This window comes from Stenella coeruleoalba (assembly GCF_951394435.1).
Source record: "Stenella coeruleoalba genome assembly, chromosome: 1".
Classification (NCBI taxonomy): domain Eukaryota; kingdom Metazoa; phylum Chordata; class Mammalia; order Artiodactyla; family Delphinidae; genus Stenella; species Stenella coeruleoalba.
Genome location: NC_137169.1, coordinates 64,430,613 through 64,457,376, shown reverse-complemented (window position 1 = coordinate 64,457,376; position 26,764 = coordinate 64,430,613). Strand labels below are relative to the sequence as shown.

Here is a 26,764-nt window from a genome sequence, read left to right as displayed (position 1 = left end):
AGCCCTTGATCTGACAGAATTCGTGCCCTTATCAAAAGATAAAAAGACTCCAGAGCTCTCTCTGCCATGTGAGGGTACAGTGAGAAGGTGGCCATCTGTAAACCAGGAAAATTTGAAAGTCCCACTAGAACCCAGCCATGCTGGCACCCTGATGTCAGATTCCAGCCTCCATGGTGAGAAACTTCTGTTGTTTAAACCATCCAATCTATGGTATTTTGTTATAGCTACCCAAACTGACTAGTATACCTATTCTGGATATTCATATAAATAGGATCATACAATATGTGATTTTTGTCCCTGGCTTCCTTCATTTAGCATGTTTTCAGGGTTCATCCATGCTGTAGCATGCATCAGTACGTCATTCCTCTTACGGCTGAATAATATTCTATTGTATGGATACCACATTTTTTATCTATTCATCTGTTGATGGATTTTTTTTTTCCCACCTTTTGGCTATTGTGAATAGTGCTGCTATAAACATTTGAGTACAGGTATTTGTTGAGTATCTATTTTCAATTCTTTTGGAAATATACCTAGGGGTGGAATTGCTGGGTCATAAGGTAATTCTCAGAACACTGAACTTTTGGTGCTCAGACCTTCAGAGTTGCTTCTTGATTCCCACACAAGAAATTCTTCCTTAAATTCCATAAGAAACTCCCAGAATACTTTCAATAAATTCCTTTTGTTGCTGTAGCTAGACAGTTCTTGCTGTAGTTAGACAATTCTTGCTTAAGCAAGAGTTAACCCGAAGCTTAGAGAACCTAGACTAACAGTCAACAAAATTTCTAATTTTTGGTCAAAATATTAGAGGAAAAATAGGTTCAAAACTCCCCTTTCAAAGTTTGCCACAGGGGTGGTAAGTTCCTTGTTGATACTAAGCAAATCAGGTGATTATCTTGAAGAAATTCTGGAATCTGACTTGACTGTGTAACTGTCAACTACCACTTACCTTTGGGACCAGGCAGCATAGGACCTTGCATTTAGAGCATATTCCAATTCAAAACGACTCCGTAAAGCTGCCACGTGGCTCCGGCCAGGCCCTCCGCGGCTCAGCAGACAATCAGAAGAAGAGGAAGGTGAGAGAGACCCACTGCTATTACTTGATGCAGGCGACATCAGCTGAGTGAAGGAGGGGCAATTTCAATCAATTAATAAATCCAACAGGCTTAACATCACAGTATAGAATGTAGATTTATTTTAACTTTCCATTCGAGGATTTCTCATATTTTAATTTCTATTCATCTCAGCTTGCTTTTCCTTTCAGCCTCTGATGGCAACACCTGGCTAGCTTTTTTTGACCCAGTTCTGTGATAAGAGCTGGCCCATAAAACTTATGCTTGTCTTTAACAAAACACAGTAGGCTCAAATCAGATTCATAAAATAGAACATTATTATTTAATGGTTAAAAGATTCTCTACATTTTTCACTATGGTGATGAGGTTCATGGCAGAGTTCCTTTAAATTGGAGCTTACAATTATTCCCTTTACATAAAATGAATTTACACACTTTCCCAAAAATACATCCATTTTATAAAATGAAGGCTGCTTTAATGTCCAGCAAGCATGAGGACTAAATAGAGTTGTTGTAAGAGAATTTTAAAAAATATTTACAAATAGTTAAGTATAGTTAGAAAATAGAAGAGTGTGAGGGAAGAAAATGAGAAAGAGAAGAGGAAAAAATAAGAAAGTAGTTTTCTTGAACTTTTGACACCCTTGTTACTTATGCACTCTACGTAACACGACTGAGAATATTAGTGCTTTGACATTATAATTTCATAAGACATGTAGAGAGCAGACTTTGGTTTAAAAAAAAATAATATATATAAATTCTAAACTCTTCACAGTAGCCAAGACATTTCTAAGTAAAGCTCCGAGAATCATGTGATGTCAGTATTGAAATGAACCTTCAAACTCTTCAATGATTTAATCTCTTCTATGCATCCTTTTCAAGTCAGCTATGCAATCTGATGGGGAACCTCCAGTGATGGGGAACTCACTGTCTCCAGATCCATTCATTTATGTTAGGACAGCTCCGACCAATGGAAAATTCTTTCTCACAATTAACCAGTTCTATTATTGTACTTCATTTCCATCTGTTGGCCCACAGAGAACTAGGCCATTCCCTTTCCTATATGACAGTTCTTCAGATGTGTAAAAACAGCTGTTGACTCATCCTAGATTTGTCTTCTCTGGGATAAGCATCCCTGGTTCCTCTAATTGGCTCTCACATACAGGATTTTCAATCCATTCACCACTCTGATCTCTATTCCCTAAAATTTGTGTTCCAGTTTTAATTATCCCTTTAAAAGGACATAACTGGGAACTATTTTGTTTGGCCATCTCAGGAGAGAGAGGAATGATCACATTCTTTATTCAGATACAAGATAGATACTTCATATTCTAACTCACCAAAAGCTTATTTTCCACTAACCTTCATGATGCTCCTAAACCATATCTCCAACATTTGATTCTTTTACTATTGTTTCTTTGACTCTGGTGTATGATGATATATTTATTCCTATTAAATTATTTCTTAGACATGTCCTACTACTTTTCCTGCTTTCAAATATTTGTTGTCTCTCTCAACTTTACTATATCTACAAATGTGATGAGCAGAGCCTTCCTCACCTTGATCTTAACCACTGACTAAAAAGTTGAAGGGTAGAGAGGATAGAGCCTTATGGAGCTACACAAGTTAAGATCCTTAAAGATGATTCTAGTTCATTAATTAGTGCAATGCAGTTCAGCAAATTCTCTTTGCATATAGCCCATAGTTATTCGTCTTTTCCACTAGGGGAGATTGTGCTAAGAGGCTTGGTCAATATAACAAGACTAGCTAGCTTAGCAGATCCTACCATTGTCCCTGTTTCTGGAATTCTCTCTCTGATCTAACTGGATATATCCCAGGCTTGGCACAGCCTTGCTCTATCAAACACAAAGGTTCAGAGTGAGAAGGTACTTGGAACTCAAGCCTGAAAAGCATCTCTCAACATCCCAAGCCTCTGGCAGATGCTCTTGTTAGTAGGGGCTGCTGTAGTCCCACCAAATATACTTCTACTTCTCTCCACCTCATTTGTTTCAGGACTGAAGAGAAGGGAAAGGAAGTTTTATGTTTAAAGAGTAAAGCTTCCTCTTTGTAAGTTCCAGTAAAGACTCATGAGACAGAGCCACTCACTTCAGGCAGTAATCGCAGACCTGGAACACTTTTCCAAAAGATTAGGTTCCAGGGAATTCCCTGGTGGTGCAGTGGTTAAGACTCCGTGCTCCCAATGCAGGGGGCCCAGGTTCGATCCCTGGCCAGGGAACTAGATCCCACATGCATGCCACAACCAAGAGTTTGCATGCCACAACTAAAGAGCCCACAAGCTGCAACTAAGGATCCCGCCTGCCAGAAATAAGACCCAGCACAACCAAATAAATAAATATTTAAAAAAAAAAAAAAGATTAGGTTCCAGTCACTCTTTGTTAAGATTTTAAGGAAAGAAAACTTTCCTTGGATGGTTCCACTTTGGGATTTAGTTGTGCAATCTCAGGTTGATGCCGTTTTTCCCCATTTTTGCCCCTCCATACACTCGTTTATACGTGAGCCTGTATGTGTGATGTCCATCCCTCTCTCCTGTAGCACTCAGTTGCATTTGGGAATATGTTATTATTTTTGAATTAACGCTCATGTTTCAGTTCCCTTGCCTATTTTCAAATGCTATCTCCTGAACAGGTGTATAGAAAATTAAGGCAATTATAGAGAAAATTAAAGCAAACAGCTCCTTGATATTAAGGAAAGAAAATTCCATTAGTCTCATTACCAACACACATCACTTTATGTAAAATATGTGTGGTATAAAAGCAATGCCTCCCAATTAATTTATGTGCTAATTTTAGTAATAATTTTTCTGGTTCTTATTGAACATAAATGGACAATGGCTTAATGTTTTAGCTTACATTTCATTGTTTGTAAGAAATTTTGTATAGAAGGTAATGATTTACATAATTACTTTCTAACACATTTGTTATTTTTAAATTTTTACATATCAATTTTTTAAGCTATGCATACCCATGTCTATTTGCTTGCCTGATTATTTGTTGGAAGTGCCCCAATTCACTCTGAATTTGCCTTTGCCCTACAGATGCAGTCAATTCTCCTCCACCCTAAGAACTTAATTGACAGGGTGAAAATATGAATGGCGTTATGGACACACACTTTCTTTCCACAAGCACCACCTTAACTACATTCCCCAACGTCATTAGATATTCAAGCCTTTGTAATGGACATATTTCAGAAGCCAAAGTTCTTACCTCAGTGTTGCAGAGACACTCTTCTAACTTGGTAACAACTTCAGAAAATTCAGGTCTTCCCTGTAAATAAAGAAAAGACTTCTTTTCCCCAAAGAATAAAAGGGATGCATCTGTCTTTGGATTTTAAAATTGGATATTTGAATGTGCAAAGAATGAGATTAACAATAAAATAGATTTTTATTTAAAATACACTTGTATTGAAGTGTTAATTGAATGTTCACTTGCTGTTCATGGAGGGATGTTGAGTCTCCCTCTGATAAGAGTTTTAAGTCAGAATTTGCAACTACATTCAGATAATGAAATAGTGGAAAAGCTTTAATTAGCTTTGTGCGCTTTAACGCGGCAGGTTTGCCTCTTCAAAATCAAAGAATAAAAGTGAATACTAAAAACTATTAACTATCTCAGTGCCCTATAATACACTGTTCAATGTGTCTGTAGGGAAAGAACTGCTACAGTTGATTTTATAATTAGCTTTATTTTTGAAAATACCGTCTCAGATTCAAAACTAAGATCAATAGCAACCTCATGACTATGCCCTACTTTAGGGGTTAAGATGAGCTTTTAATCTTCAAAAACTGTCATTAAAGATATTGTCCACTATGAACCTTCGTGTCAGATGAGTTTGGTCAAATAAACATTTCTTGTATTCTGATTATATTCCAAGCTTTGTTCTAGTTGCTAGAGATATATAAATGATTATGGATCTAAGGAAAAAATTCTCGGGATTTTAGAAAAAGTTGGTTTCTTTTGAAGAAATTATATGCCTTCTTTTTTCAGGTCCTAAGGACATGTTACATAACCTATCATTTCTCCCTTTATGAAACTTTCACTGCCAGGAGGTGGATAGCCCAATTTAACATTCAGGTACAGTAACCAACTAATTTAGATTCTTAGTAGAACAATTTCTCCCTTAATATCTAGCCCTCCCCTGAGGACACTGCTTCCCCCAGAGCTCTCTCAAGAGGAAGCTGTTTTCTCTCACATATTCCTGTACTTCTAGGTGGGTGGGGATGGTACTGGGGGTAAGCAGGGGGTGGGGGTGGGGTCTGTGTCTTTCTCACTGACATTGTAACTTCCAAATGGTTTCTCCTGGAAGAGCCACCAGTTTGTCAAGCTTTTCCCCAGAGTCCCTCTCCTTTCTCTGAAGGTTTTGCATCTGGCTCACTGTCATGCTCTCTAGCACTACTCTCAGTGCTTTTATTATCCATGCAGATAATCATTAAGGTGGCCTGACCTCTGGGGCCCTTTGTCTCCTCTTCTGCAATGCTCTTATCCTCCACCTTCCCTTGGTCACTTAGCTCCCTGGTCATTCATACCCTAGGCCCTGTTACCAGCGATGCCTGCAACTCCTCCGTGCTCTGCATCCTCACAGTTTCCGTCAGATGGCCCTGGGGCTCTACCTCCTCTCTACCCAGCTCACTTTGTCCGGAGCTCTGACTCCAACAACTTTGACTGCATAAACCATCTTACCACTTAAGAAGATGCTGCTTTGCATTGTGAAGATTTTCAAATGTACCCTGAAGTAAAGGAAAATAGTGCAATAAACCCCTGTGTGTGTGTATATATATATATATATCACTCAGCCTTAAAAACCATGTTTTTGCTACTATTGTTCTATCTTTTTGTCTATCATCCGATGTCTCCCCTATTTTTTGTTCCTGTTACCATCTTTTCACCATCATCCAGTCACCTTATTTCCTCCATGATTTAGCTTAGATTACACTGGCAATCATATTCACTCCATCCCACATAGCCTCAACTCCCTTGCCCTATCATGAATTTTGTACACAGTTGGAAAAATCCTAATCTTGATTAAATCCATCCTGATGGCTCTTATTTCAAAATTATGACCCTCTAACCTGAAGTGGACCCTCAGTACTGTTTAGAGAGTCTATTTTGTATTCCTAGCTCACTCTCACTCTCTCTCACTCTCTAAATGGCTGTTTTGCACCTTCTCCTCTTTCCTCAAACCTCTAGTTCCCACTAATACTTCAACCACGCACCTATATCTAAACTCACATCATCTGCCTTCACTCCCTTTTCTACAGATGAACTTTGCCTGATTCTATCCGAGGGCAATTCCTTCACTGTGTACTAGATCTTATCCTTGCTAATCTACTCAAGGACATTGCTCTGACAATAATTCTCCCTTCTATTTTTTGCATCATCAGCGTTCCCTTTCTATTGTTTTATCCCATCAACCTACAGACATATAAATTCTTTCATCTTAAAAACATATAAACAAAAGCAAAATAAAACTCTTGACTCTACTTCTTCCTCAAGCCACTACTCCATTTCTCTGTTCACCAAAATTGCTCTAAAGAGTTGCCTAAATTTGCGGACTCTTATTCTCCTTCCATCTGTCCTCCATCCCAATCAGGTTTTCTCCTATAACACTGCTGAAACTGCTCTTGTCAAGGATACAGATTTACCTCCTCATTGCTAAATCCATCTTACTTGGCACAGCATTAAATGCAAATAATCATTCTTTTGTCCCTGAAACATTCTTCAACTGGACTTGAGGTCACTATTTTCTCATTATTTTAATTCACTATTACTTGCTATTTCTCAGTCTTGTCTTTAGATTTCACTTCTCCTCTTTATCTTTAAATTTTAAATTGCACCAGGCCTCAGTCTTTGGGTCTCTTCTCTATTTAATTTGTTGAGGATTTAATTCAGTCTCATGGCTTTAAAAAACAACTTCCAAATATCTATATCTATCTTAGTACTCTTTCTTGAACTCTTAACTCACATATGCAACTTCTTGCATTTATAGTCTTCTCTGCTTCAGTAAATGGCAACTCTATCATTTCTGCTTCCAAACACCACAGGATAATATCTGAATTCTCTTTTTGTCATACTCTTGCTTCTAATTCACCAGCAAATCATAATCATTCTGCCTTCAAAATGTATCTAGAATCTGAATGAACAAACTGCATTTATATTGGATCAACCCTCCCCCAGATAACAACTGTAAACTCTGGATAAAATGTAAAAGACTGTGACCTGAAAGAAACAGAGAGTGAACAGGAGCAGGTAGATTTTGGAGGGGAGTCACAGAAGAAACGAAGGGCATAGGATAAGGTTCTTATCTTTTTTTTTTTTTTTTTTACAACATTTTCCCTAAGGGTAGGCCCCATCTGCATCTTAGAGAGCAATTAAAATTCCGATGGCGGCAAGCCTGCAGTTTTGCCTGCTTGAAGAACCCGAGGATAGAATTCAGGGCATCTAGGGTAGAGTGAATTAGCTATGGCTTTGTAACAAATTATCACAAGTGGTTTAAATCAATACCCATTTATTATCTCCGTGGGTCAGAGTCTAGTACAGGTTAACTGGGTCCCTTGCTCAGGGCCTCACCAGATTAAAATCATGGTGTTAGTTCACTCTGTGATTCTCATCTGAGGCTCAGGGGCCTCTTCCAAGCTCACTGGTACTGGAAGAATTCATTTCCTTCAGGTTCCTGTTTTCTTGCCAACTGTTGTTCAGGGATAACGCTCAGCTTCTAGAGGATGTCCATAGTTCCTTGCCACATGGCTCCTATAAGCAGTTCACAACATAGCCATTTGCTTTCTTTCTGGCCAGCAAGGGCATGTTTCTCTAAACTTTTTCCCCTGTGACCAACTGGAGAAATATTCTTTGCTTTTAAAGGGCTCATCTGATTAGGTCATACCTACACAGAATAATCTTTGTCTTGCCATATGAGGAAACATAATTATGGGAGTAATATCTCATCATATTCATAGGTTTTGTCCAAACTCAAACGTAGGTGGTATTCCTGGAAAAAAGTGGAAGGGATTTGGGAGCCATCCTAGAATCCTGCTTATCACATGTAAGCACTAGAAAATGAGGGGAAATCCTAGAAGAAAGGGGTCTGGGAGAGGGAGCCCCAGAATATGCATATAAACTCTGCCTAATTCTCTGGCTGACCTCTGAACCACATATGCATAGGGCAGACTCTAAGCAGCCCAGGTAGGCTAAAAGAAGTGAACTGAGATTAGATCTTTTGCTCAATGCAGGACATTGTTCTTACTATTTTTTCAGTCTGAATTATCTAACTCTTATTCCTGCCTGTGGAAATCCTCTGCCCTCTTCAAGCCCAACTCACAAGACACATCCTTTATAAAGTGTCCAAGGATTTCGCAAAATAATTTTTCACTATTATTTAGATTTATTTCATTCTTTCTTGTGTTACAACTAGCTATTTACATGTCTATATCACTAGCTGGAACATGATTTGAGGGTAAGCAAAGGCCTGTTTACTCCTGTTTACCTAGCATGTTCCACTGCACAGGATAGCTTAGTTGAGCTCAAATTTGTTACATTAAATTGCATCATGATAATAAAAAATTATACAGAATCTGTCTACCTCTCATCCTTGTCTAAACCATCATCTTTTGCTTGTATTATGATAGTTTCCTTCTAATTACTTTTGCTGCTACTATTCTTTGCCTATTAAAAGTATGTTCCCAACATGGTAGCCAATCCACAGCTACCATCAGACTCAATAGTGAAATACTGAAAGATTTTCCTTTAAGATTAGGAATAAGACAAGGATGCCCACTCTCATTCAGTATAGTATTAGAAATCCTAGTCATAGCAATTAGGCAAGAAAAAAGAAATAAAAGGCATCCAACTTGGAAAGGAAGAAATAAAACTCATTGTATGTGGATGAGTTGATATAGAAAACCCTAAAGACTCCACCAAAAAACTGTTAGAACTAATAAAAAGATTCAGTAAAGTTACAGGGATACAAAATCAATATACAAAGATCTTGTTGTATTTCTATACACTATTAACAAGCTATCAGAAAGAGAAATGAGGAAAACAATCTCATTTACAATTGCATCAAAAAGAATGAAATACCTAGGAGTAAATTTAACCAAGGAGGTGAAAGACCTGTACACTGAAAGCTACAAAATATTGAGGAAAGAAATGGAAGAAGACACAAATAAATGGAAAGGTGTCCCATGCTCATGGATTGGAAGAATTAATAATGTTGAAACTACCCAAGGCAATCTACAGATTCAATGTAATCTCCATCAAAATTCCAATGGCATTTTTCACAGAAATAGAACAAACAATCCTAAAAATGTTATGGAACCACAAAAGACTCCAAAAGCTGAAGCAATATTGAGAAAGAACACAGCTGAAGGCATCATGCTCCCTGATTTCAAACTGTATTACAAAGCTATAGTAACGAACACAGTAGCCAAAATAATTATTTAAAAATGTGCTACAGATGAAGTAATGCCACTCACAAAAGCCTCCAATTACTCTCATCTTATATGGATAAAAAACCAAAGCTCTTGCATTCATCTCCAAGACATGCACAGCCTGCCCCTGCTATTTCCTGGCTTCCTCTTCCTCTTGTGTAGCAGGCCACGCTGACTTCCTCAGGCTGAGAGCACACATGCCTTCAGGGACTTTGCATTTACCATTCTTCCCACCTGGACTGATCAGCACCCTTCATGTTTCCCAGGTCTTTGTTCAAATGTTACTTTATCAGTTTTCTCTTGTCACCATATTTGCCCTACTTATTCCATAGAACTTATCACCAGATGACTTAATACATATTTTCATATTTTTTGTTTATTGTTTACATCCCTTCGTAACATGTCCATCCAACGAGGGCAGGAGTTTATCACTCGCTATTCTATCTCCAGTGCCTTCAGCAATGCCTGGAGCACAGAAGGAATTCAATAAATACTTGTTGAAAGAATGATAGAATTAATAGTTTTATGTTTTTTTACATTTTATTTTATTTTATTTTCAAACTTTTTGTATGGGTAGAAGGTTTTTTATTATAATTTGCTTTAAGTTTTTTTTTTTAAACCAATCAGGGAATACATTATAAATGAATGGCCTTTTTTTGAACATTAAATCCAAAACGGTGTTAGTATTTCATTGGAGAGCTGAAATAATGGTAAAACTATGATACTTACTAAACACTTAGAACATTTTATCTAACTCATAATGCTCTGTAATGTAGGCATTTATTATTTCTATTTTAAACATGAAAAGGAAAAAATAAGAAAAATTAAATAATTTATCTAAGATAGTATAGTCAGTAAATAGGAGAGCTGAATTCAAAGCTAGGTAGAGCTTGTGATCTTAATGCTCCTTCATTCTCCCTCTCTATCTGTGGCATCTATATCTGTGAAGAATAATTTCATTGTAAATATATGTTTCAGTGCCTGAGATTAGGTTCTGCATACTAGAAAGAACACTGGATTTGGAGTTAAAAGACTTGGTGTTAAATACCTAATAGCTATGTGACTTTGGATGGTTTATTAACCATTCTGAACTTCAGTTTTCTCAGCTTCAAATTGAATTGCCAAATTAAAAGAATTAAATAAGGTAATGTATTTGCAAAAGCTCAACAAACAATCAAGTGTTTTACAAAGTAACTTAATTTTTTAATAATCTATATGAATGGCTGTGCCTTGGATGTGAGTTCTCTGAATTTATGGTCAAATGCTTTAACAGTTCAGTTTGTGTTTTTGTTTATTGTGGGTATACATATATATTTGTTGAAGCATAGTTGATTTAAAATATTATATTAGTTTTAGGTGTACAACATAGTGATTCAATATTTTTATAGATTTTACTCCATTTTAAGTTATTACAAATCATGGCCATATTTCTCTGTGCTGCACACTATATCCTTGCTCCTTATAACGGCTCAGTTTAAATTCTATTCAAATTAAGGATTTCAGCCATTTATCTAGCATCATGTGAGAAGCCAAAGTGCCCATTAAAAAGCAGAAATCACCAAAATGCCTCATGAGCTGAATATACTGAAATCCCTGGATAATAAATGCCAACATTATGACGTGCATTGCTCTCTACTTTCCTTTCAGGTGGATGGCTCATCTCTTTGGTATTATGCTGCAGTTGGTGGCAGCCTGCCCTGCATCATGTATGGTGTGCACCAAGGATGTAACCCTCTGTCACCAGATAACCTATATAGTAGGTAATAAAACCAGTAACTCTAAAAAGCAGTGTTCAGTGTACCTGACAAATTCATTGCTATGCCTTTCTTTGTACTGACTGATCTCTCGGCTCAGTCTGAAAGAGGTAAACTTTTAAAGAGCAAGCTTTCTTTAGTGACTAAAGATTGATAATATTATTTTATTTTCCTGTTCGTCCCTGGTGGTCTTAACCAAAACTACTTTAAGACCTTCAGAGGTAACTGAGGTATTTTGCTCTTATAAAAGAATACCACCATTTTATTGTTACATACTTTTTTTAATAAAAGAAAAAAAATGATCACTTTAATTATATTTTGTCCACACTCTGTGCAGATTTGAAACCTACCACAGGCTGGAAGAAATATCAGTGAATCAGGAACCTGAAGTGCAATTGTTCAGCATTAGTAAGATTAAGTGATGTACCAGCAAAACAGATTATTATCAAAGTGCATCTAATTTTGAAAGTGTAGTCTTTTTTTATTGGTAGTAAATGAGCTGTAGAAATGCTAACAAGATACACTGCCTGTATTCATTACATATTGCTTGCTTAAGTCAACAATTTAATAAGACACCTTATTAACAAATTTGAGGAGAATGTGATTTACATCCTGATATCCAAGAAGAGACAAACAAGCTATAAACCATGCCAATGGAAAAATTTCAGAAACAAATCTAAGATTGAGTGGAAGAAAATGAGTTCTTTCATTTCTAAAATCCTATGACCCCATGAGAATTAAGAGGTAGATGGCATTGTCATTCCTGACAGGAAAGAGACAGTTTCAAGGCTAGTTCGCTGTATACCGTCTCCGATCTGTATAGAAAACACTTAACAAACACTAAACTCCCATCCTCTCAAATAGATCTGACTTCACTACATTTTTAAATTTTGATCAGAGATAGCTGTTTGTAAGAAACAAATATCGCTCATCTACATTGCTACACCTCTATATATTCCTTCTCATTTACAAAGTGTCACATTTGTGAAGTTAGATTTCATAAACACAGAGACTTAAATGGATGACTTGCAAGTGGAGCCTGTCTGGTCCTAGACAAGAAGTAATTGACAGAAACAATAGCCTGCTCCCTCAGAGTCAGAAATCTCTAGAGGACTGAGGATCCTTAAAAACAAAACTCCCTCAGCCCACATGAAAAACAATGATGAAAGGAACAAAATGCCAAACTGGTTAGAATTAATAGAATTCAAATAATCAGTAATAAATACTAAAAATAAATACTAAAAAAATAACACCCCTAAACAAAAGCCCCATGACTCGTGCTATGGAGATGGGAGCAATTCTTCCAAAAGAAGGCACTGTGGAAATCCTTTGTCTTTTACATTTTTTTAAATCTCTTTGTTTCAGTGATGTAGTCTGAATTTCATAAGGGAATTGTGATTTGCTTCCCCCATGGTTGATTGTTCTAATATCACCTGTAGACCTCCCAGGGACAATGGACTCTTCCATCCTTATGACACTGTCATTTGCAGTCAAAACAATTTTAGCATGATAAAGATGTGTTACAATAACTCCTGATTATAATACATCTTTATCGAGTTAAAACGCTTTGATTTCTAATGACAGAGCAGTGATAGCTCTAGGGTGATTATGGTGAAGGGATTTAACAGTTGGAAGCCCTGAGTACCACCTGTCATTACATGATGGACTTCATTGGTGGGAACAGATATTAGACAGGAGGCCAAGATGGCCCAGACTTTAATGAGAACCCCACTGACAGATCCTCAGGTTGTCTGGAGAGAACATAGATCCTTACCAAGTTGCCAACTTTTAGCCTGGAGCTAAAAAGCAGAAACCAACGGTCCTTCTCACTTCTGCCACCCCAATCCACACCTTTATGTTTGAGAGAAAAGATGATTGGCTTCACAGCATAAATATACATTGCTTGTGGAAAACTGGTTAGGAAGCTCAGATACAGGCTCGGCTGTTGAGTGACTCTGTCTTGGGCCAGCAGGGCTGGAGCAGGTCAGTACACAGCCTCACAGAGAGAAAGCCTGAAAAGCCACTTTCAAAAAAACATCAATGATGATAATCCAAAACAATGAATTAAATTTAACATCTAAAGGAACAGATGGGTTTGTGTTTCTCAAATAAACATGTCATGGTAACAAAGAATATAAAAATCCATCATTCTGAAAAGAGCCACCTTCCCCTTAAACTGAGAAATCAGAGAATCATTTTCTTTTTGTTTGTTGTTCTTACCCAGGTGATAGGATTGTACTCAGAGGGTATTGATTATCTCTGCTCTCCACTGTGTTCCCCTCCCACGTGTGTATACTCGCTTCTAGTTTGTGCTTTTCTTCTCCACAGCAGCCCCTGTGACCACGAGGGTTTTAATCATCACTGATGGATATCTCTCCTCTATAGAGAGCACAAATCTGTCCCTCTTGTTTAATCTTGCTCTGCTCTCCTCGAGCAGAAATGGCATCGAGGATGTTCGGGAAGACGCCCTGCACACCCTTTCAAAGTTGCGGACGTCGTTGCTGGAGCACAACCAAATATCCAGCTCTTCGCTTACCGATCACAGCTTCAGCAAGCTTCGCAGTCTGCAGGTGCTGGCGCTTAGCAATAACGCTCTCCGCGCCCCGCAAGGGTCTTGGTTCCGAAACACCAGGGGCCTGACCCGGCTACAGCTGGATGGGAATCAGGTCACTAAACTGACAGACAGTTCTTTCGGAGGCACAGATCTCCACAGTCTCAGGCATCTGGATTTATCTAACAGTTGTATTTCCTACATTGGGAAAGATGCCTTCCGGCCGCTGCCTCGACTACAGGAAGTAGTCCTGCCCGGTGTTTTTACTCCACTGAAGCAGTTAATCCTTCTGAGCTTAGATAAGAACCAGTGGAGCTGCACTTGTGATCTCTACCCCCTTGCCTGGTTCTTAAGAAACTACGTAAAGCCTTCTGCTCACACGCACAGAAATGCCAAGGATCTAAATTGTCAGCCATCCACCATGGCTGTGGCCACTGCAAAGAGTGTGCTAAGGCTGTCTGAGACTAACTGCAATTCCAAGGCTGCCAACCTCACTCTGGCTCTAAAAGACAGAAGTCCCCTCTTCCCAGGGCAGGATGTGGCCCTGCTGACTGTCCTTGGCTTTGCAGGTATGACAGGGAGAAGTGTGCCCAGCTTTTCTCCATATTCTTGAAGTACACTAAATGATGCCTTTCTCAGGCAACTGGGGAACGTTTCCAGGGCTTGTGGAAGGGAGAGGTTGTCAGTAGTGTGGGAGGATGTTAGTTGATTTGGCATAGGTTGAAAAAACTACCTGTTGCAAAGAAGTTGTCTAACATAGAGGAAAGGGTCTTGAACCAGAATTCAAGAGCTCTAGTCCTGGTATAACTAGCACTGTGATCTTGAGTACATTAACCTGCTATTCAGACTTCAGTTTTCTTGTCTGTAATGAGGGAATAGTCTATATTTCAGTACTGGTACATTCATTAAGATGCTGGGAGATAGGGGTTAAAAAAGTGATGAGACATAGTCTATTTCCTCAAGGCACTCCCATCGGTGTGCTTCTCTGTGGTGGAGTGAGAATCAGTGGGCTTTACCAAGTGCAGGGGGAGATGCTATTATGACAACCAGGTGCATCCTGCTCTATAGTGCTTGTATAAGTACTATAGAGCTTATACAAGCTCTATAAGCTTATACAAGAGCATATATACAGCTTATACAAGCATGAGCTCCGCAGTTAGATTATCCAGGTTTGAAACCTGGCTCTGCTCTTACTTGCTGTGTGACTTGGGCAAGTGATTAATCTGCTATGAGCCTTGGTTTTCTTCTATTTGGGGGTTTTGAATTCTTTTAAGATTTCTGTTTGTCTAACTTGTTTATAAACTTGGAGCATTACCCCACCCCCCAACTGACTAAGGAGAGGATACTATCCAATTCTTTAAATTTTCTATGGTAGTTTAAAAATTTTTTAAACTATGCATCAGCTATCATTACAACTCACTGGATGAATGATCTGATGTGATGCTTTGTGGCATTAGTCAAAGACCAAATATGCGTGAGATTTGTCAAGATATCTAGATGTTTGTATGCTTTCAGTGCATGGTGAAATCCTTTGTACCTGTGGGTAGCCATGGTGGTGAGAAGTGTGTGTGTTTGTGGGGGGTTCCCCAACACTGGAGGACCAGAGGCTTGCAAATGGCACTCAGGACTGAACTGATATACTTTGAATATGTGCCATAAATAATTATTCCATAGCAGGTTTCCAGTGAATCACTTGAACATCAGATTTTTAGCTCCTTTTAATCAGGATAGATGGAGACCAGTGTCAGGTCTAGACAGTGAAACTACCACCAGCAGTAATCAAATTCACTTGGAAGTGAATTGGAATTCTCTCAGGAAGATAAATTGTTTTAGAAAATGTGTAACCATGTCAGTAATTTTACGTGCTAAGAAATAATTTACCACAAAAGACAAAAGCACTAGAGCAACAGAGTTTCTCCTTAAATGTGTTTCTTAGAATACTTAGTATGTTATAGGTATCTTTTATGTCTAGTTTTAGAGAAGATTTTGCCAAGTTAGCAACTCTGCATTAGTGTAGAAATAGATAAAAATTCTGGAAGGTTCCAAAGGCTTTGTCAAAATGATAGGAAACTTAACATGTTGATAAATTATGAATATTATTACATGCATGTTAAGTTATTGTGTGTGAAATTACCATAAAAATGTAATGGTTTTTTTTGTGTTGTTGTTGTGTTTTTTTTGTGTTGTTTTGATGTTGTTTTTAAGTGAGATTCCTCTTTAAAACAGCTCTGACTTTTGATACCGATTTACTCCTTCGAAGCTGCTACTCCTCCTGAAGTGAAAGTGTGGTCAATAATCTATCCCTCTAAATTGTGGGAAAAAGACTTAGAACTAAAATTTGGCCTCTGATTCTACTGTCTTCTTTGGCTATAGATAAATCATCACAATTCCTAGTAATATGTAAAATCATATTCGGTGAATTTAAAACTGATAAGTGGCTAATTGGCACCTAACCTCTTGACACTTCCTATTCTGTGAACTGGAGGATAAAAAGAGAAAGCTTTCATGAAGCTCTAACATTTCTAATTCTTCAATGAGATTTTTATCATTAATTTTGCATTTTTGTTGTCTTTCTAACTCAGAAATATTCTTAGAATACTTTTAAAAAATTGCAACAATGCCCATGGCAATGAAAATTCAGCCATCTTCTTGATAGTAGGTTCAGCCTACCTACGAGCTTAATCTGCTGTTTTTGCTCTCCGCAGTAATAGAAAGTGACCATACCTGAGTGGTAATGTGACACAGACATAGCTCTAGCATCAATAGCGGGAGAGAGAGTGGTTCCTCGTGGTTTGGACACAATTTACTGAGAAACTCTATCCCATAATCAGATTACGCCTACTCTCATTTCAGTGGCTGATTCATGCATTTAAGAAAATTTAGGTCTTTCTTTCCTTTATTATTTGGTTTAGTAACTGCATCAGCCATAATAGTATTCTCTTAATGATTTGTTTTGGATTTTTTTTCCTAACAGCTGAGGCTTTTAGGATCTAATAGGACAATACCAAGCCTAAAAAGCAGCAGCAGCAATTACAACCACAATAACATATAACAATGACGATTCACTGAATCTTACTATATCAAAATACTGAATTAAACATGTCACATATATTATCTCACTTGATCTCTGAGTGGTATTAGTTATTCCTGTTTGATAGAGGAGGAAAAATAAGGCTCAGAGAGGTTAGAAAATGTTCCCAAGAAAAGTATCAGAACAGAGCTTTGAATCCTGAGTTTTCTTACTCCCCGTAAGAGATACAGAGATGTTTCTAAAATTTTATTATTTTCATGTTTTTAACATTTAAAAACCAAAACCTTTGGAAAAACCCAGACTCTAGGATTTGGCAATTAAAATGTTCTGATCTAACTTTTGCCACTACTTTTAAAAAACATGGTGTTTTTAATAGAGATTTCATAATTTCAATATGTTGTAGCACTTTCCAAGAGTGTATTGTTGTCAAAGAAATAAAAATGGGGCTTAAAACGTTACGATCTGGTAAGCTACAAAAAGGTTGGCAGATTTTGCCAGAAACTGCTATTCTATTTGGTTAATCTTCATCTTTAACAGAAAAATATGAAACAACTATGCCCGACCCCTTCTCTTTTCTTCCAAGTTTAAAAAATATCATCACATTTTCATTAAAGTTGTCTGCAGTGGAGAGAACCAGGCATAGTGCAATCAAGGAGTCTAGAACGCTGGTATCATCTTATTCACTGTCCTCATCTCCAGAGTCAGGGAACTGAGTTTTCCAGTGCAACTGACTTGCCCAGGGTCACACAGCAAGTTATAGGTAAAGCTGGACTCTGAACGCAGAACTCCAAACTCAGTCTATATTGACACCATGTCCTCCTGATCATCATTTTGGAGATTTTTAAGATGAGACCACTCAGTGCTTTTCATTATTAGGATTCATAAACAGAATTCCTTCTGTTTATTTAAGAATATTCAATAAACAATTCTGGTATGCCTCCTCTGTGCCAGTGTTGAGAGCACTGGAGATACAATATCAAATAAGACTGAAAAGATCCATTTCCTCATAGTGCTTAATTCTAGCAGGGGAGGACAGACAGTGAACAAGCAAATGAATAAGTGAACACAATAATTTTATACTGTTATAAGTGCCAAGAAAAAAGGAAATCACTGTGTCAGAGAGACAGTTGGGTGTAACTCAGAGACTTTGGTATGAACATCTATGTGGTTGAGGATGCCATTTGTCAAGATGAGAAACAGTGAGGTAGAAACAGGTTAGACTCTGCACTTGAGTTTGAGAAACACTGCCGTTTACAATGTTATTTAGAGGATAAGCTAGCCTATAGAGAACATGAAATGACTGTACCAGGAATTCTGAGATTAGATGTCAATAATTTTATTGTGGTAGTTCAAAGAAGGGAGTGATCTTTGCAAGATGGGAAAAAAATAGCAAAAGACTTAGATTTTAAGGTATAAATGAAATTCAAATAAGCAGAGATAGGAGAAAGTATTAGAAGCATCATAGAGAATATACAAAGGCTTAGAAGTACATTTTAAGACTAATGAATTGAAGAGTTTGAAACATAGTGTTTGAATGTGGGAAATGATAAAAAATGAGGCTAGGAAAGAAGGTTATGGCAAGAATATACTGAGTCTTGAATGCCAAGGAGTTTGACTTTTATGCTAATAGAAGCCAATGATGTATTCTGAGATAGGGGATGAATCTTTAGAGGTGATTAAAATATGGCAATAGCTTGTAGAATCTTCTTTTCTTTGGGTGGAGGAGGTTATTATACATGAGAATTTCAGGGTATAATGCTAAATGTGGTCTATTTTTATTGACTATGGGATTAAGAAATAGGAAGTTTCATTTCCCATAGGCAGAAAAGGAATTTTAATGCAGGAATTATTTTATCTTGAATGAATTTCAGTCCATGAAAAAAACCCCTTTTTCTGTCAAACACATTCCAGATGGTATTGTTTCTTATAATTTTTAATCAATACAAAGAAAGATCCAAATTAGAAAACAGAACAATGTCGATTAAATATCCTCTGTCTGGACTAATATTTTTCCAAATGGTGATAGATTTCCCACCCATTTCGACACCCTTTAAGCCATTAACCTTGATATTTGTGGATTTCACATTTGATGATTTATATGTTTCTTCCTATGATGTTATCTTTTAATAGTCTCTCTATTTGTCACAGGAGCTGTTGGTCTCACTTGCCTGGGTTTAGTTGTATTTAACTGGAAACTCCAACAAGGCAAAGCAAATGAACACACAGAAAACCTTCCTTGCAGAACCTTCGATGAATCCCTGTGTGATCATGAGGCAAGAAATTACCACGCTGAGGGATGCTGTAACTGCCACTTAACCCAGGAAAACGAGATAAAGGTCATGTCCATTGTGGGGTCCAGAAAGGAAATGCCGCTCTTACAGGAAAACAGCCATCAAGCAGTACTGGCCTCTGAGTCCACAGCCCTTAACCTGAAAGGGAAGGGCCATGGGACAGACGGTACTTTCTTCTGCTTTGGTGGCAGACTGCTGCAGTCAGGATGTTCAGAGCCTCCTGGGAATATGGCAGCTTTTAATGAAGCCAGCTTACCTACAAGATATTGTCCAAAGAGAGTTGAAAAGCTGAGGAATCGTGAGCCTGGGGAAGTCCAACCTCAAACTCTGCCACAGCATGTCACAAGAACAATAGGTGAGTTGTCTTGTTTTAGAAAACCCCACTCTGTTTAAATCCCTCTGAAAGGGTAGCCTCCTTTGATTTCCTCAAAAGAGAAATGCCATAAAAATCATCATGGCACCAGCCTATTCCTCTCCTAAAGATAATGGACATGTATCTGTGCGTATGGAGTGGGGTGTAGATGAACACTTCCCAACCTCAGGAGCTGAGAGTACACCTTGTGCCCATCGGCAAGTGAATTTTGTGACCCGACACCTAACAATGTGTTTTTTTGGTTTGTTTGTTTTTAAGAAGCAATAGTGCTCTTAAGAGTTATAGGAGGCTGAGTATTGGCTTCTATTCCAACATCCTTCGAGTCTAATGCTAGTTCTACAGTAAGCAACCTTGCCAGAGCATGACATGTTAGAAGAATCGGCCTTCTAATGCTAGTGATTCATTTCAGGAATGATGTCAAGACACATACTTTGCTTGCTGAGCTGTCAGGGATGATAACTTCCCAGTTCAGGGAAAGTCAGGACTTAATTCATTGTCCCATGTTGGGAGCCGAGTGAATCTGGCTGTGACATCTACCCACTGTACATGGGCGATGTCAATATTTAGGTGGAGGCAATGAATTAAATGTCTTCCTTTTTGTCCCTGAATAGTAAGGCAATGCTTTCAGGCTCAACAGTGAAACCTTTGACAGCTGCTCTGTCAAGAGGTTCCTGTCATTTATTTGAATTGGTTTACAACAGGCAGAGCTTTCTCTCAGAATATGAATGACAGAGGTGCTGCACCAAGAAATTCTTACCATGGGGATCTGGCCCTAAGGATGGATCTGGGGACAATTGGAAAAGAATGAAACTGTATGTTATTCCATATGTGGTATAAAGCAGGATGTGAATTTATGCCATTGCATCCCCCAGACTTCAGATCTTACCAGTTTCGGGGGCCTGATGATTTGACTGAAAAGAGGAATGGCTAAGGAAGAAAACAACTGCCATAGAAACCCAATCAGATAGGTTTTATTTTATAAAGCAATAAGCACTTAGCCTTTCAATAGAATCGTACCATAGGTAGATGTTTCATTTTAGCTTTGTCCAGAGCCTTCACTTCTCTGTGGGAAACCCCTATACTAAAGGGAAAGTGGCCTCTTAACCATTTAAAACCCAGTCTCCTGTTTCACACAAATGCTGGTTTGTCAAATCAATACAATTACTTTTAAGAAAGACTTGAAATTTTGCTACATGCCAGGCATTGTACTGAAGCTGGAAAGGACAGTTATTGGAGAGAAAACGTTCAAGACCACACCTGCTCCAGAATAGAAGTCTGTAAGAGGCAATATCACTCTAATTAGGGCTTCTAACTCGGAAATATAGAATTACAGTATGTCAGGGGTAGAGGAGATTTTAGAGGTGATCTAGTCCAATAGCTTTTAATATTTATCTTTGAGCCACAGAACTCTCTTAGAATATGTTAAAGGCTAGCAGTTCTTTCCCTGGAAGAATTTTATACCCACATAAAGTTCCCACTAGTCTAATCTCCTGATATCCAGCGAGTAAATGGCTTCTTCAAGGTTACTCAGAGAGTTGAAGTTAGATCTTAGATTAGAACTGGATGCAAGTTGGGGCTTATTTCACCTCTTTCTTTCTATCACTGAAAGGAATACTTCTTTCTTCCTTTAGATAAACCAATTTCACAAAACAAGAAAAAGTACACTGGTAAGATGTAATTTTAAACTTAATATGCATTGTGGAAGAGGATACGGTTTAGTATCAGACAGACCTGGGTCAAATTCTGCCATATCATTTAGTTGACATGTGACTGGGAGAAAACATGCAACCTCTCTAAACTTGTTTCTTCCTCTGTAAATGTGCTAGGAAAATAGGACTTGTCCAAGGGATCAGGTCTCTTAAATGAAAAAATGAATGTACAATATTTAACACAATGCCTACCTCTTATGCTCAATTAATAGTGAAATATTACTAATATTTTTGTCATTAATATTATTTAACATGTATCATTAATAAATATTGTATTAACATGTACCATTTAAGAGTCTCAGACAGATTCTTTCAACACAGACCAGGCCATAGTCCAAACCACATATTCATTTAACAAATATTTAATGAATATTAAGTGATGCCAAGTAAACCAGATACGGACTCTGCCTTATTGGAACCAGTAATATCACAAGTATTTCTCTGTTACTGTTGAGGTTATTATCTGCTTGAAACCTATATATTACTCAATATTTTATTATGTTCTTCCTAATATTTAGTCCCAAGTGGTAAATGAATTGAGAAAAAAATTACTATAGCCACTTGGAAAGAATTTAGATATTATTCATATTTAAAGCTAACCTAATGGACAACTAATCTAAAGATTTACAACTATGAATATTTTAATTTCCAATTCCACAACTTTTACATCAGCATCACAACTGATTAAAATGTGGCCATAAAGAGTGCCATTGCAAACACACCAAACTGCCGAATGTCCCTTGAGGATTTGGTTAAAAATTAGGAAATTTTCAAGAATTGCCATAATCAGAGGAGTCCTTTTTGCACCTCTCATAAGGCTTCTAAGCGTCTGTTTGGTTGGGGTAATAAAACTCTGCTCAGTGCTAAATTCCTGCATTTATTGTTCAGCAGATATCAGCAGTGACACATTTAGTAGAAGATATGCAACATCCGCTTCAGCCTTGGCAAGAGAAAGTCTTGAAAAGCATTTAACAAATGAATCATGGCAGCCTCCAATAGAAAAAGGACACAATGGCTTACAACCACACAGGCTGAGACATTTTATTACAGGCTCATCATCCAAGCCTTGTGAGCCTGAGGAACACTCTGTACAAAAAACCTTACAAAAACATAGATCAAAATATGATGATCCTTGTGGGCTGTTAACACGAAGCAGGCCTGGGTATTTGCAGCCAAACAGTTGTCTTATCTGTAAATATGTGCCCTGTGATCAATTTCAAGATTATGTGAAAGAAAGGAAGCCAAATCGTCGAGAACTTTCGAAGCCCAAGAAAGAGCAAATCCAAATTAACAGAGCAATAGAAAAATTCCTGATGAGTGAGGACAACATGGAGTTATTGGGGTTATCAACAAAAATCAAGAAAACATATTCCCCTAAGAGGGTTAGCTTCCGTCATCCTGATTTAGTAGAAAAAAATAGTTTGGTGATGTCATCCAAAACATCAAGCCATTGGAAAGAGCAGAAAAATCAAAGTAACCACCTGACCAACTTGGATCTCAAAAAATGTAGCCATCCTCAGGAGAGAAACAAAGGAGGAAAATGGCTTACTGATCCACAAATTCTGCAAAAGAAGAGAACCAATCAATCTGACTTCAAAGGGAAAATTAAAGGACAAAATTTAAGGATAAAATTAAATTTAAACCCTTTTAGAAAAGTTAGAGTCCATCCAGAAAAATCCTTGCCAGAATTCCCAAAGAAACGCAGACAAGTGCTGTCACCTTCTAATAAATTCTCCAAAGTTTCTGAGAAAGAAGCCAAAATAAACCTTGTGTCCTCTGCAGATTTTCACCAACAGTCAGAGAGTAACAACTATGTTAGATTCACTGCAAAACGGCTGCCTCTCAAACATGCCCCAAAGCAGACCCCATATTACAGAAAAAACATTAAAAAGGCTCCTCTCTTCAGTGCTGACAACTTGTCAGTGGCCAACCAGAGCTCTATGGAAGGCAACTGTCACCCTACGGGTCATATTCCTGATGGAAACCCATCAACATTGCGTCAGCCAACACCCACTGTGACTGAACACAGGCAGTCACACTCCCCCGTCTCGACTGAGCAAGTGGGAGGTGCAGCTCGCCTTGCACTGGGCATTCCTTGTTATTTACCAGCGACTTTGGAAAACATAGGAAGGGATATTTTACCATCCCACCATTTTAGGGGGGCTACTGACCAAGGGGTGACAGAGCCCACTGAAAACATGCAGCAGGACAAATCAAAGACCAGTGAGCTAAATCAGTTTTCTTTGTCCCTGGGGAATCAAATCCACAGGACTGAAACCTACAAGGAACATACTTTAGATCAAAATCAAACCTTACAACATGCAGAGCAACTCTCAAGTCACGAACAACTTGGAAACGAAGAAAAAACGTTAATGACAGAACCTAAAATATCACATCCAATTGTGGAAATTTGTGTTATGGGTGAGGGAAATGATGTAGAAAAGAAACTTCCTAAAACAGAAACTTATGATTCCTCTCCTATTTCCCGAACACAATCCAAGGGCAACTTTACATTTATGAAGACAAATTCTATTCCATACCAAAATAAAAGAGAGCTTCCCAAGGATATCAGTACCTCTCTTAGTACTCAAGCCATCTGGCCTCTAACCAATAGTAGTGAAAAAGGAATTGACAGCACAAATGCATTGCCCAGAGATGATGGCACTGAAGCACTGCAGATAAAAATAGTAGGGAAAGAAGAGAAAAAAATGTTCGATGAAAGCAAGGCAAATTCTAGTATGTTAATTAGCACCACACAGATGACCTTAAATGGCACCACAAAAGAAAAGCAACAAACTCGGGAAAATGGAAAAAGTGAAAAACATATATTATATGATTCAAACTCTGTCGAGGCGACTATTACAGCTAAGGATTTGAGAATGACAAGTTCCCATGAAAGCAAAAATAGACTACCTTGTAGTGAAATAGATCTTAAAATTAACAGTAATATGCATGATTTGAGAGAAGTTCAAGATTTTCAAACAGATAAAGATAACAGTGCACATAAAGAAGGTGCAGTGACAGGGGAGACATTACCAGAGTTAAAAGACATTAGTTTTGAGGCAGAAAATAAGGTGTCTCTAATTCTTAGAAGAATAAATGAAGCTGAAAACTTTGCTCCTAAACCTACATTGTGTCCACCCTCTGCTGAATACGTTAATTCATCACCTTTAGAGGCAGAACAAAGTGAAAAAAATAACTCAAATAATAATCCTTTTCTACTTTAGCTTTCTTCAAAAGGACACACAGACACTCCCTAGCCTTTGCATGCATTTCAAATGCAGTATTTTGGAGGAAAAATCTTCACTAACTCTTTGTTATCAATAAGATAAAAGTACACAGTTGAATATAATGCAAAAATCAAAGAGCCACGAGATATGTTTGACACAATTAATTGAGTTTGCTTCTCTAAGGAATGGGAAAATGGGAAAGAAGAGTTGTGCCTCATCCTGGAAAAGAAAACAAACATTAAAAAAAAAGCCTTAAGCAAATGAAAGATTAAATAAGAAAAAGTACTTGAGCAGATTTACACTTGATGATTATTTTATGGAAATTACTATACACATCTCAATTAGTGGTATTACAATATTTCTTTCGACATAGATGATTATACATTCATACTTGTGCCTGATCTGTTTTCCTAATTATGGTATGAAAATAAAAATTGAGCTTTGTTTGTTAACTGTAGTCTAGCTGATATGCATATTGGCATATTTCAACCATTTGCGACTGTTCTATTGACAATTATGCTAGATCCTAAGTAGAAGTCTTTACAAACTGTTATTTCTCTAAGAGAAAAATTTAAGGATTTCCAGATGTAGTAGGTCATTTCTGTAAAATCTGTAAAATCCTATAAATCCACTAGGTGGAGATCTCGACTTCAATCATTTTAGAACAAATGGGACTTCAAAATCAACACAATAGCTCCAGAACAAAAGGAATATTAACAAGCTTTATTGCCAATTGTTATTAACTTAAGATTTTGAAAACTAAATAACCCATTAGCATGTAAGCTTTCAAGGCTTGAGCTCTTGAGTTTGGCATGCCACTACTGTTTGGTGTGAGTATTCTTCCTTATGCACAGGAGAGAAATGTCTTTATAAATATTAGATTTAAAAGCCATAGTAGAATAAGCATTTCTTATTCAAAGCCACACTTATTTGAAAGATAGAGGTATACTCAATATTATTAGTGATATCCTAGTAAAATGTTGAAAGCCTAACATCATGGTATAGAATACTATAATATTTCATATTTTCTAGTGGGAAAAAAGGTCACAAATGCAACTAACTTTCTCTTCCCCTGTCTCTATATCGAAGTCTCTATATCTTTATAGCTACATGCGGCAATATTATAAAGCTTAAAAGCTATTAGAACAATGTAAATATTGCTTACATGCCCCATTTCCTGTTTTCTTTCCTATTCAGAATTGGTAGCAAATGACAACTTTCTTATTTTGAAAACTTCCTAAACTTATTATCTCTCTTCTTTCCCTGGATTCAAAATGTTCTTGCTTTTAACTCTGACTCTTCTCCCCTCCCTCCTCGAGCTCAACTCCTATGCCATCTGTCTGCCTCCCCGGATCCCACTTCCTTTTGTCAAGCACCTTGAAGGTAAGAAGAGCATCTATGCCAACTTTTTCTTGCACATTAAGTTTACTGTATTCTAATTGCCAGCTCCCTCAGTTTTGCAGAGCAGGTTACTCTTTTTCTCTGTAACTATCTTTCTTTTCCCTTTTCCTATTTTCTTTTAAGCACCTTCATTTTACTGCAGAGCTGTTAGCTTTGTTTGTCACTGCCAACAATGTCCCTCATATCTAAGGGCTTAAAAGTACTCTGTTCACTAGCTTTCATTCAGAAGGCAGTGATGACAGTTCTCCTGGACTCTTTCCTCTCATCCACTTCCTAAATCTGGTCTTTTCCCTCCTTCTGTTATGTTTCCTTTGAAGTAGTTCTCACACTTACCCCTGCGCCCGAATCCCCATGGTAACCATTGTAGTCTTTGTGTTGTAACCAACTGGATTACTACTGCAATAGCAGCCCAGCTAGAGACTCTGACTTCAGTGTCTTTTGCTTCTGTGTCACCCCACTAGTTCTCTGTCTTTATTGGGCACAAATCACCTGGGGTGCACGTTAAAATGCAAAGTCCCAGGCTCCATCCCAGAGATTTTGATTCAGTAGATTTAGAATAGGATCCCAGAGTCTTCATTTTAACAAACATTCCAGGGTAATGTGGAGCATATAATACACAGCCTACACTAAGAAACAATGCTTAGCTATTCCAGTGCACACTATGAGATAATTCAGTGCCTGCCTCACCACAGGAGCTATATACAATTCTTTAAGTGAATAAATCCTTCATACCAAACTCTGATGAACTTTCCAGAAAATTACTTTTATCATATCTTTCACAACTTTAGAGACAAAATATAATTGTCTAATTTCATGTCCAAATTCCCTAGTCTGGTTTCCAAAGCTTTCCAAAATCTGATTCCATCTAATTATCAGAACTTTTCCCCACTTCTCACTGTTTTCCAGCAAGTACCCTCT

General features: G+C 37.7%; 2 protein-coding genes across 2 annotated transcripts in view; one reads left to right on the top strand and one right to left on the bottom strand.

Annotated features, from left to right (window-relative positions):
• The window catches only part of LOC307176132 (serine/threonine-protein kinase TNNI3K), a gene marked incomplete at its 3' end in the record, with an annotated part of 278,258 nt that overhangs the window by 53,813 nt on the left and 197,681 nt on the right, over positions 1-26,764 (bottom strand). Inside the window, exons 22-23 of the mRNA XM_079901938.1 lie at positions 4,294-4,353; positions 950-1,119 (exon numbers count right to left, since the gene is read on the bottom strand). Of these exons, the coding sequence (XP_079758064.1) occupies positions 950-1,119; positions 4,294-4,353 (230 nt within the window). The remainder of the gene's footprint in view (positions 1-949; positions 1,120-4,293; positions 4,354-26,764) is intronic.
• Positions 11,179-24,442, top strand: LRRC53 (leucine rich repeat containing 53; the record flags this gene model as incomplete). The annotated part of the gene is made up of 4 exons (XM_079940505.1): positions 11,179-11,266; positions 13,589-14,380; positions 18,991-19,488; positions 22,107-24,442. The coding sequence occupies 4 exons, from the start codon at positions 11,179-11,181 to the stop codon at positions 24,440-24,442; spliced, it is 3,714 nt and encodes a 1,237-aa protein (XP_079796631.1).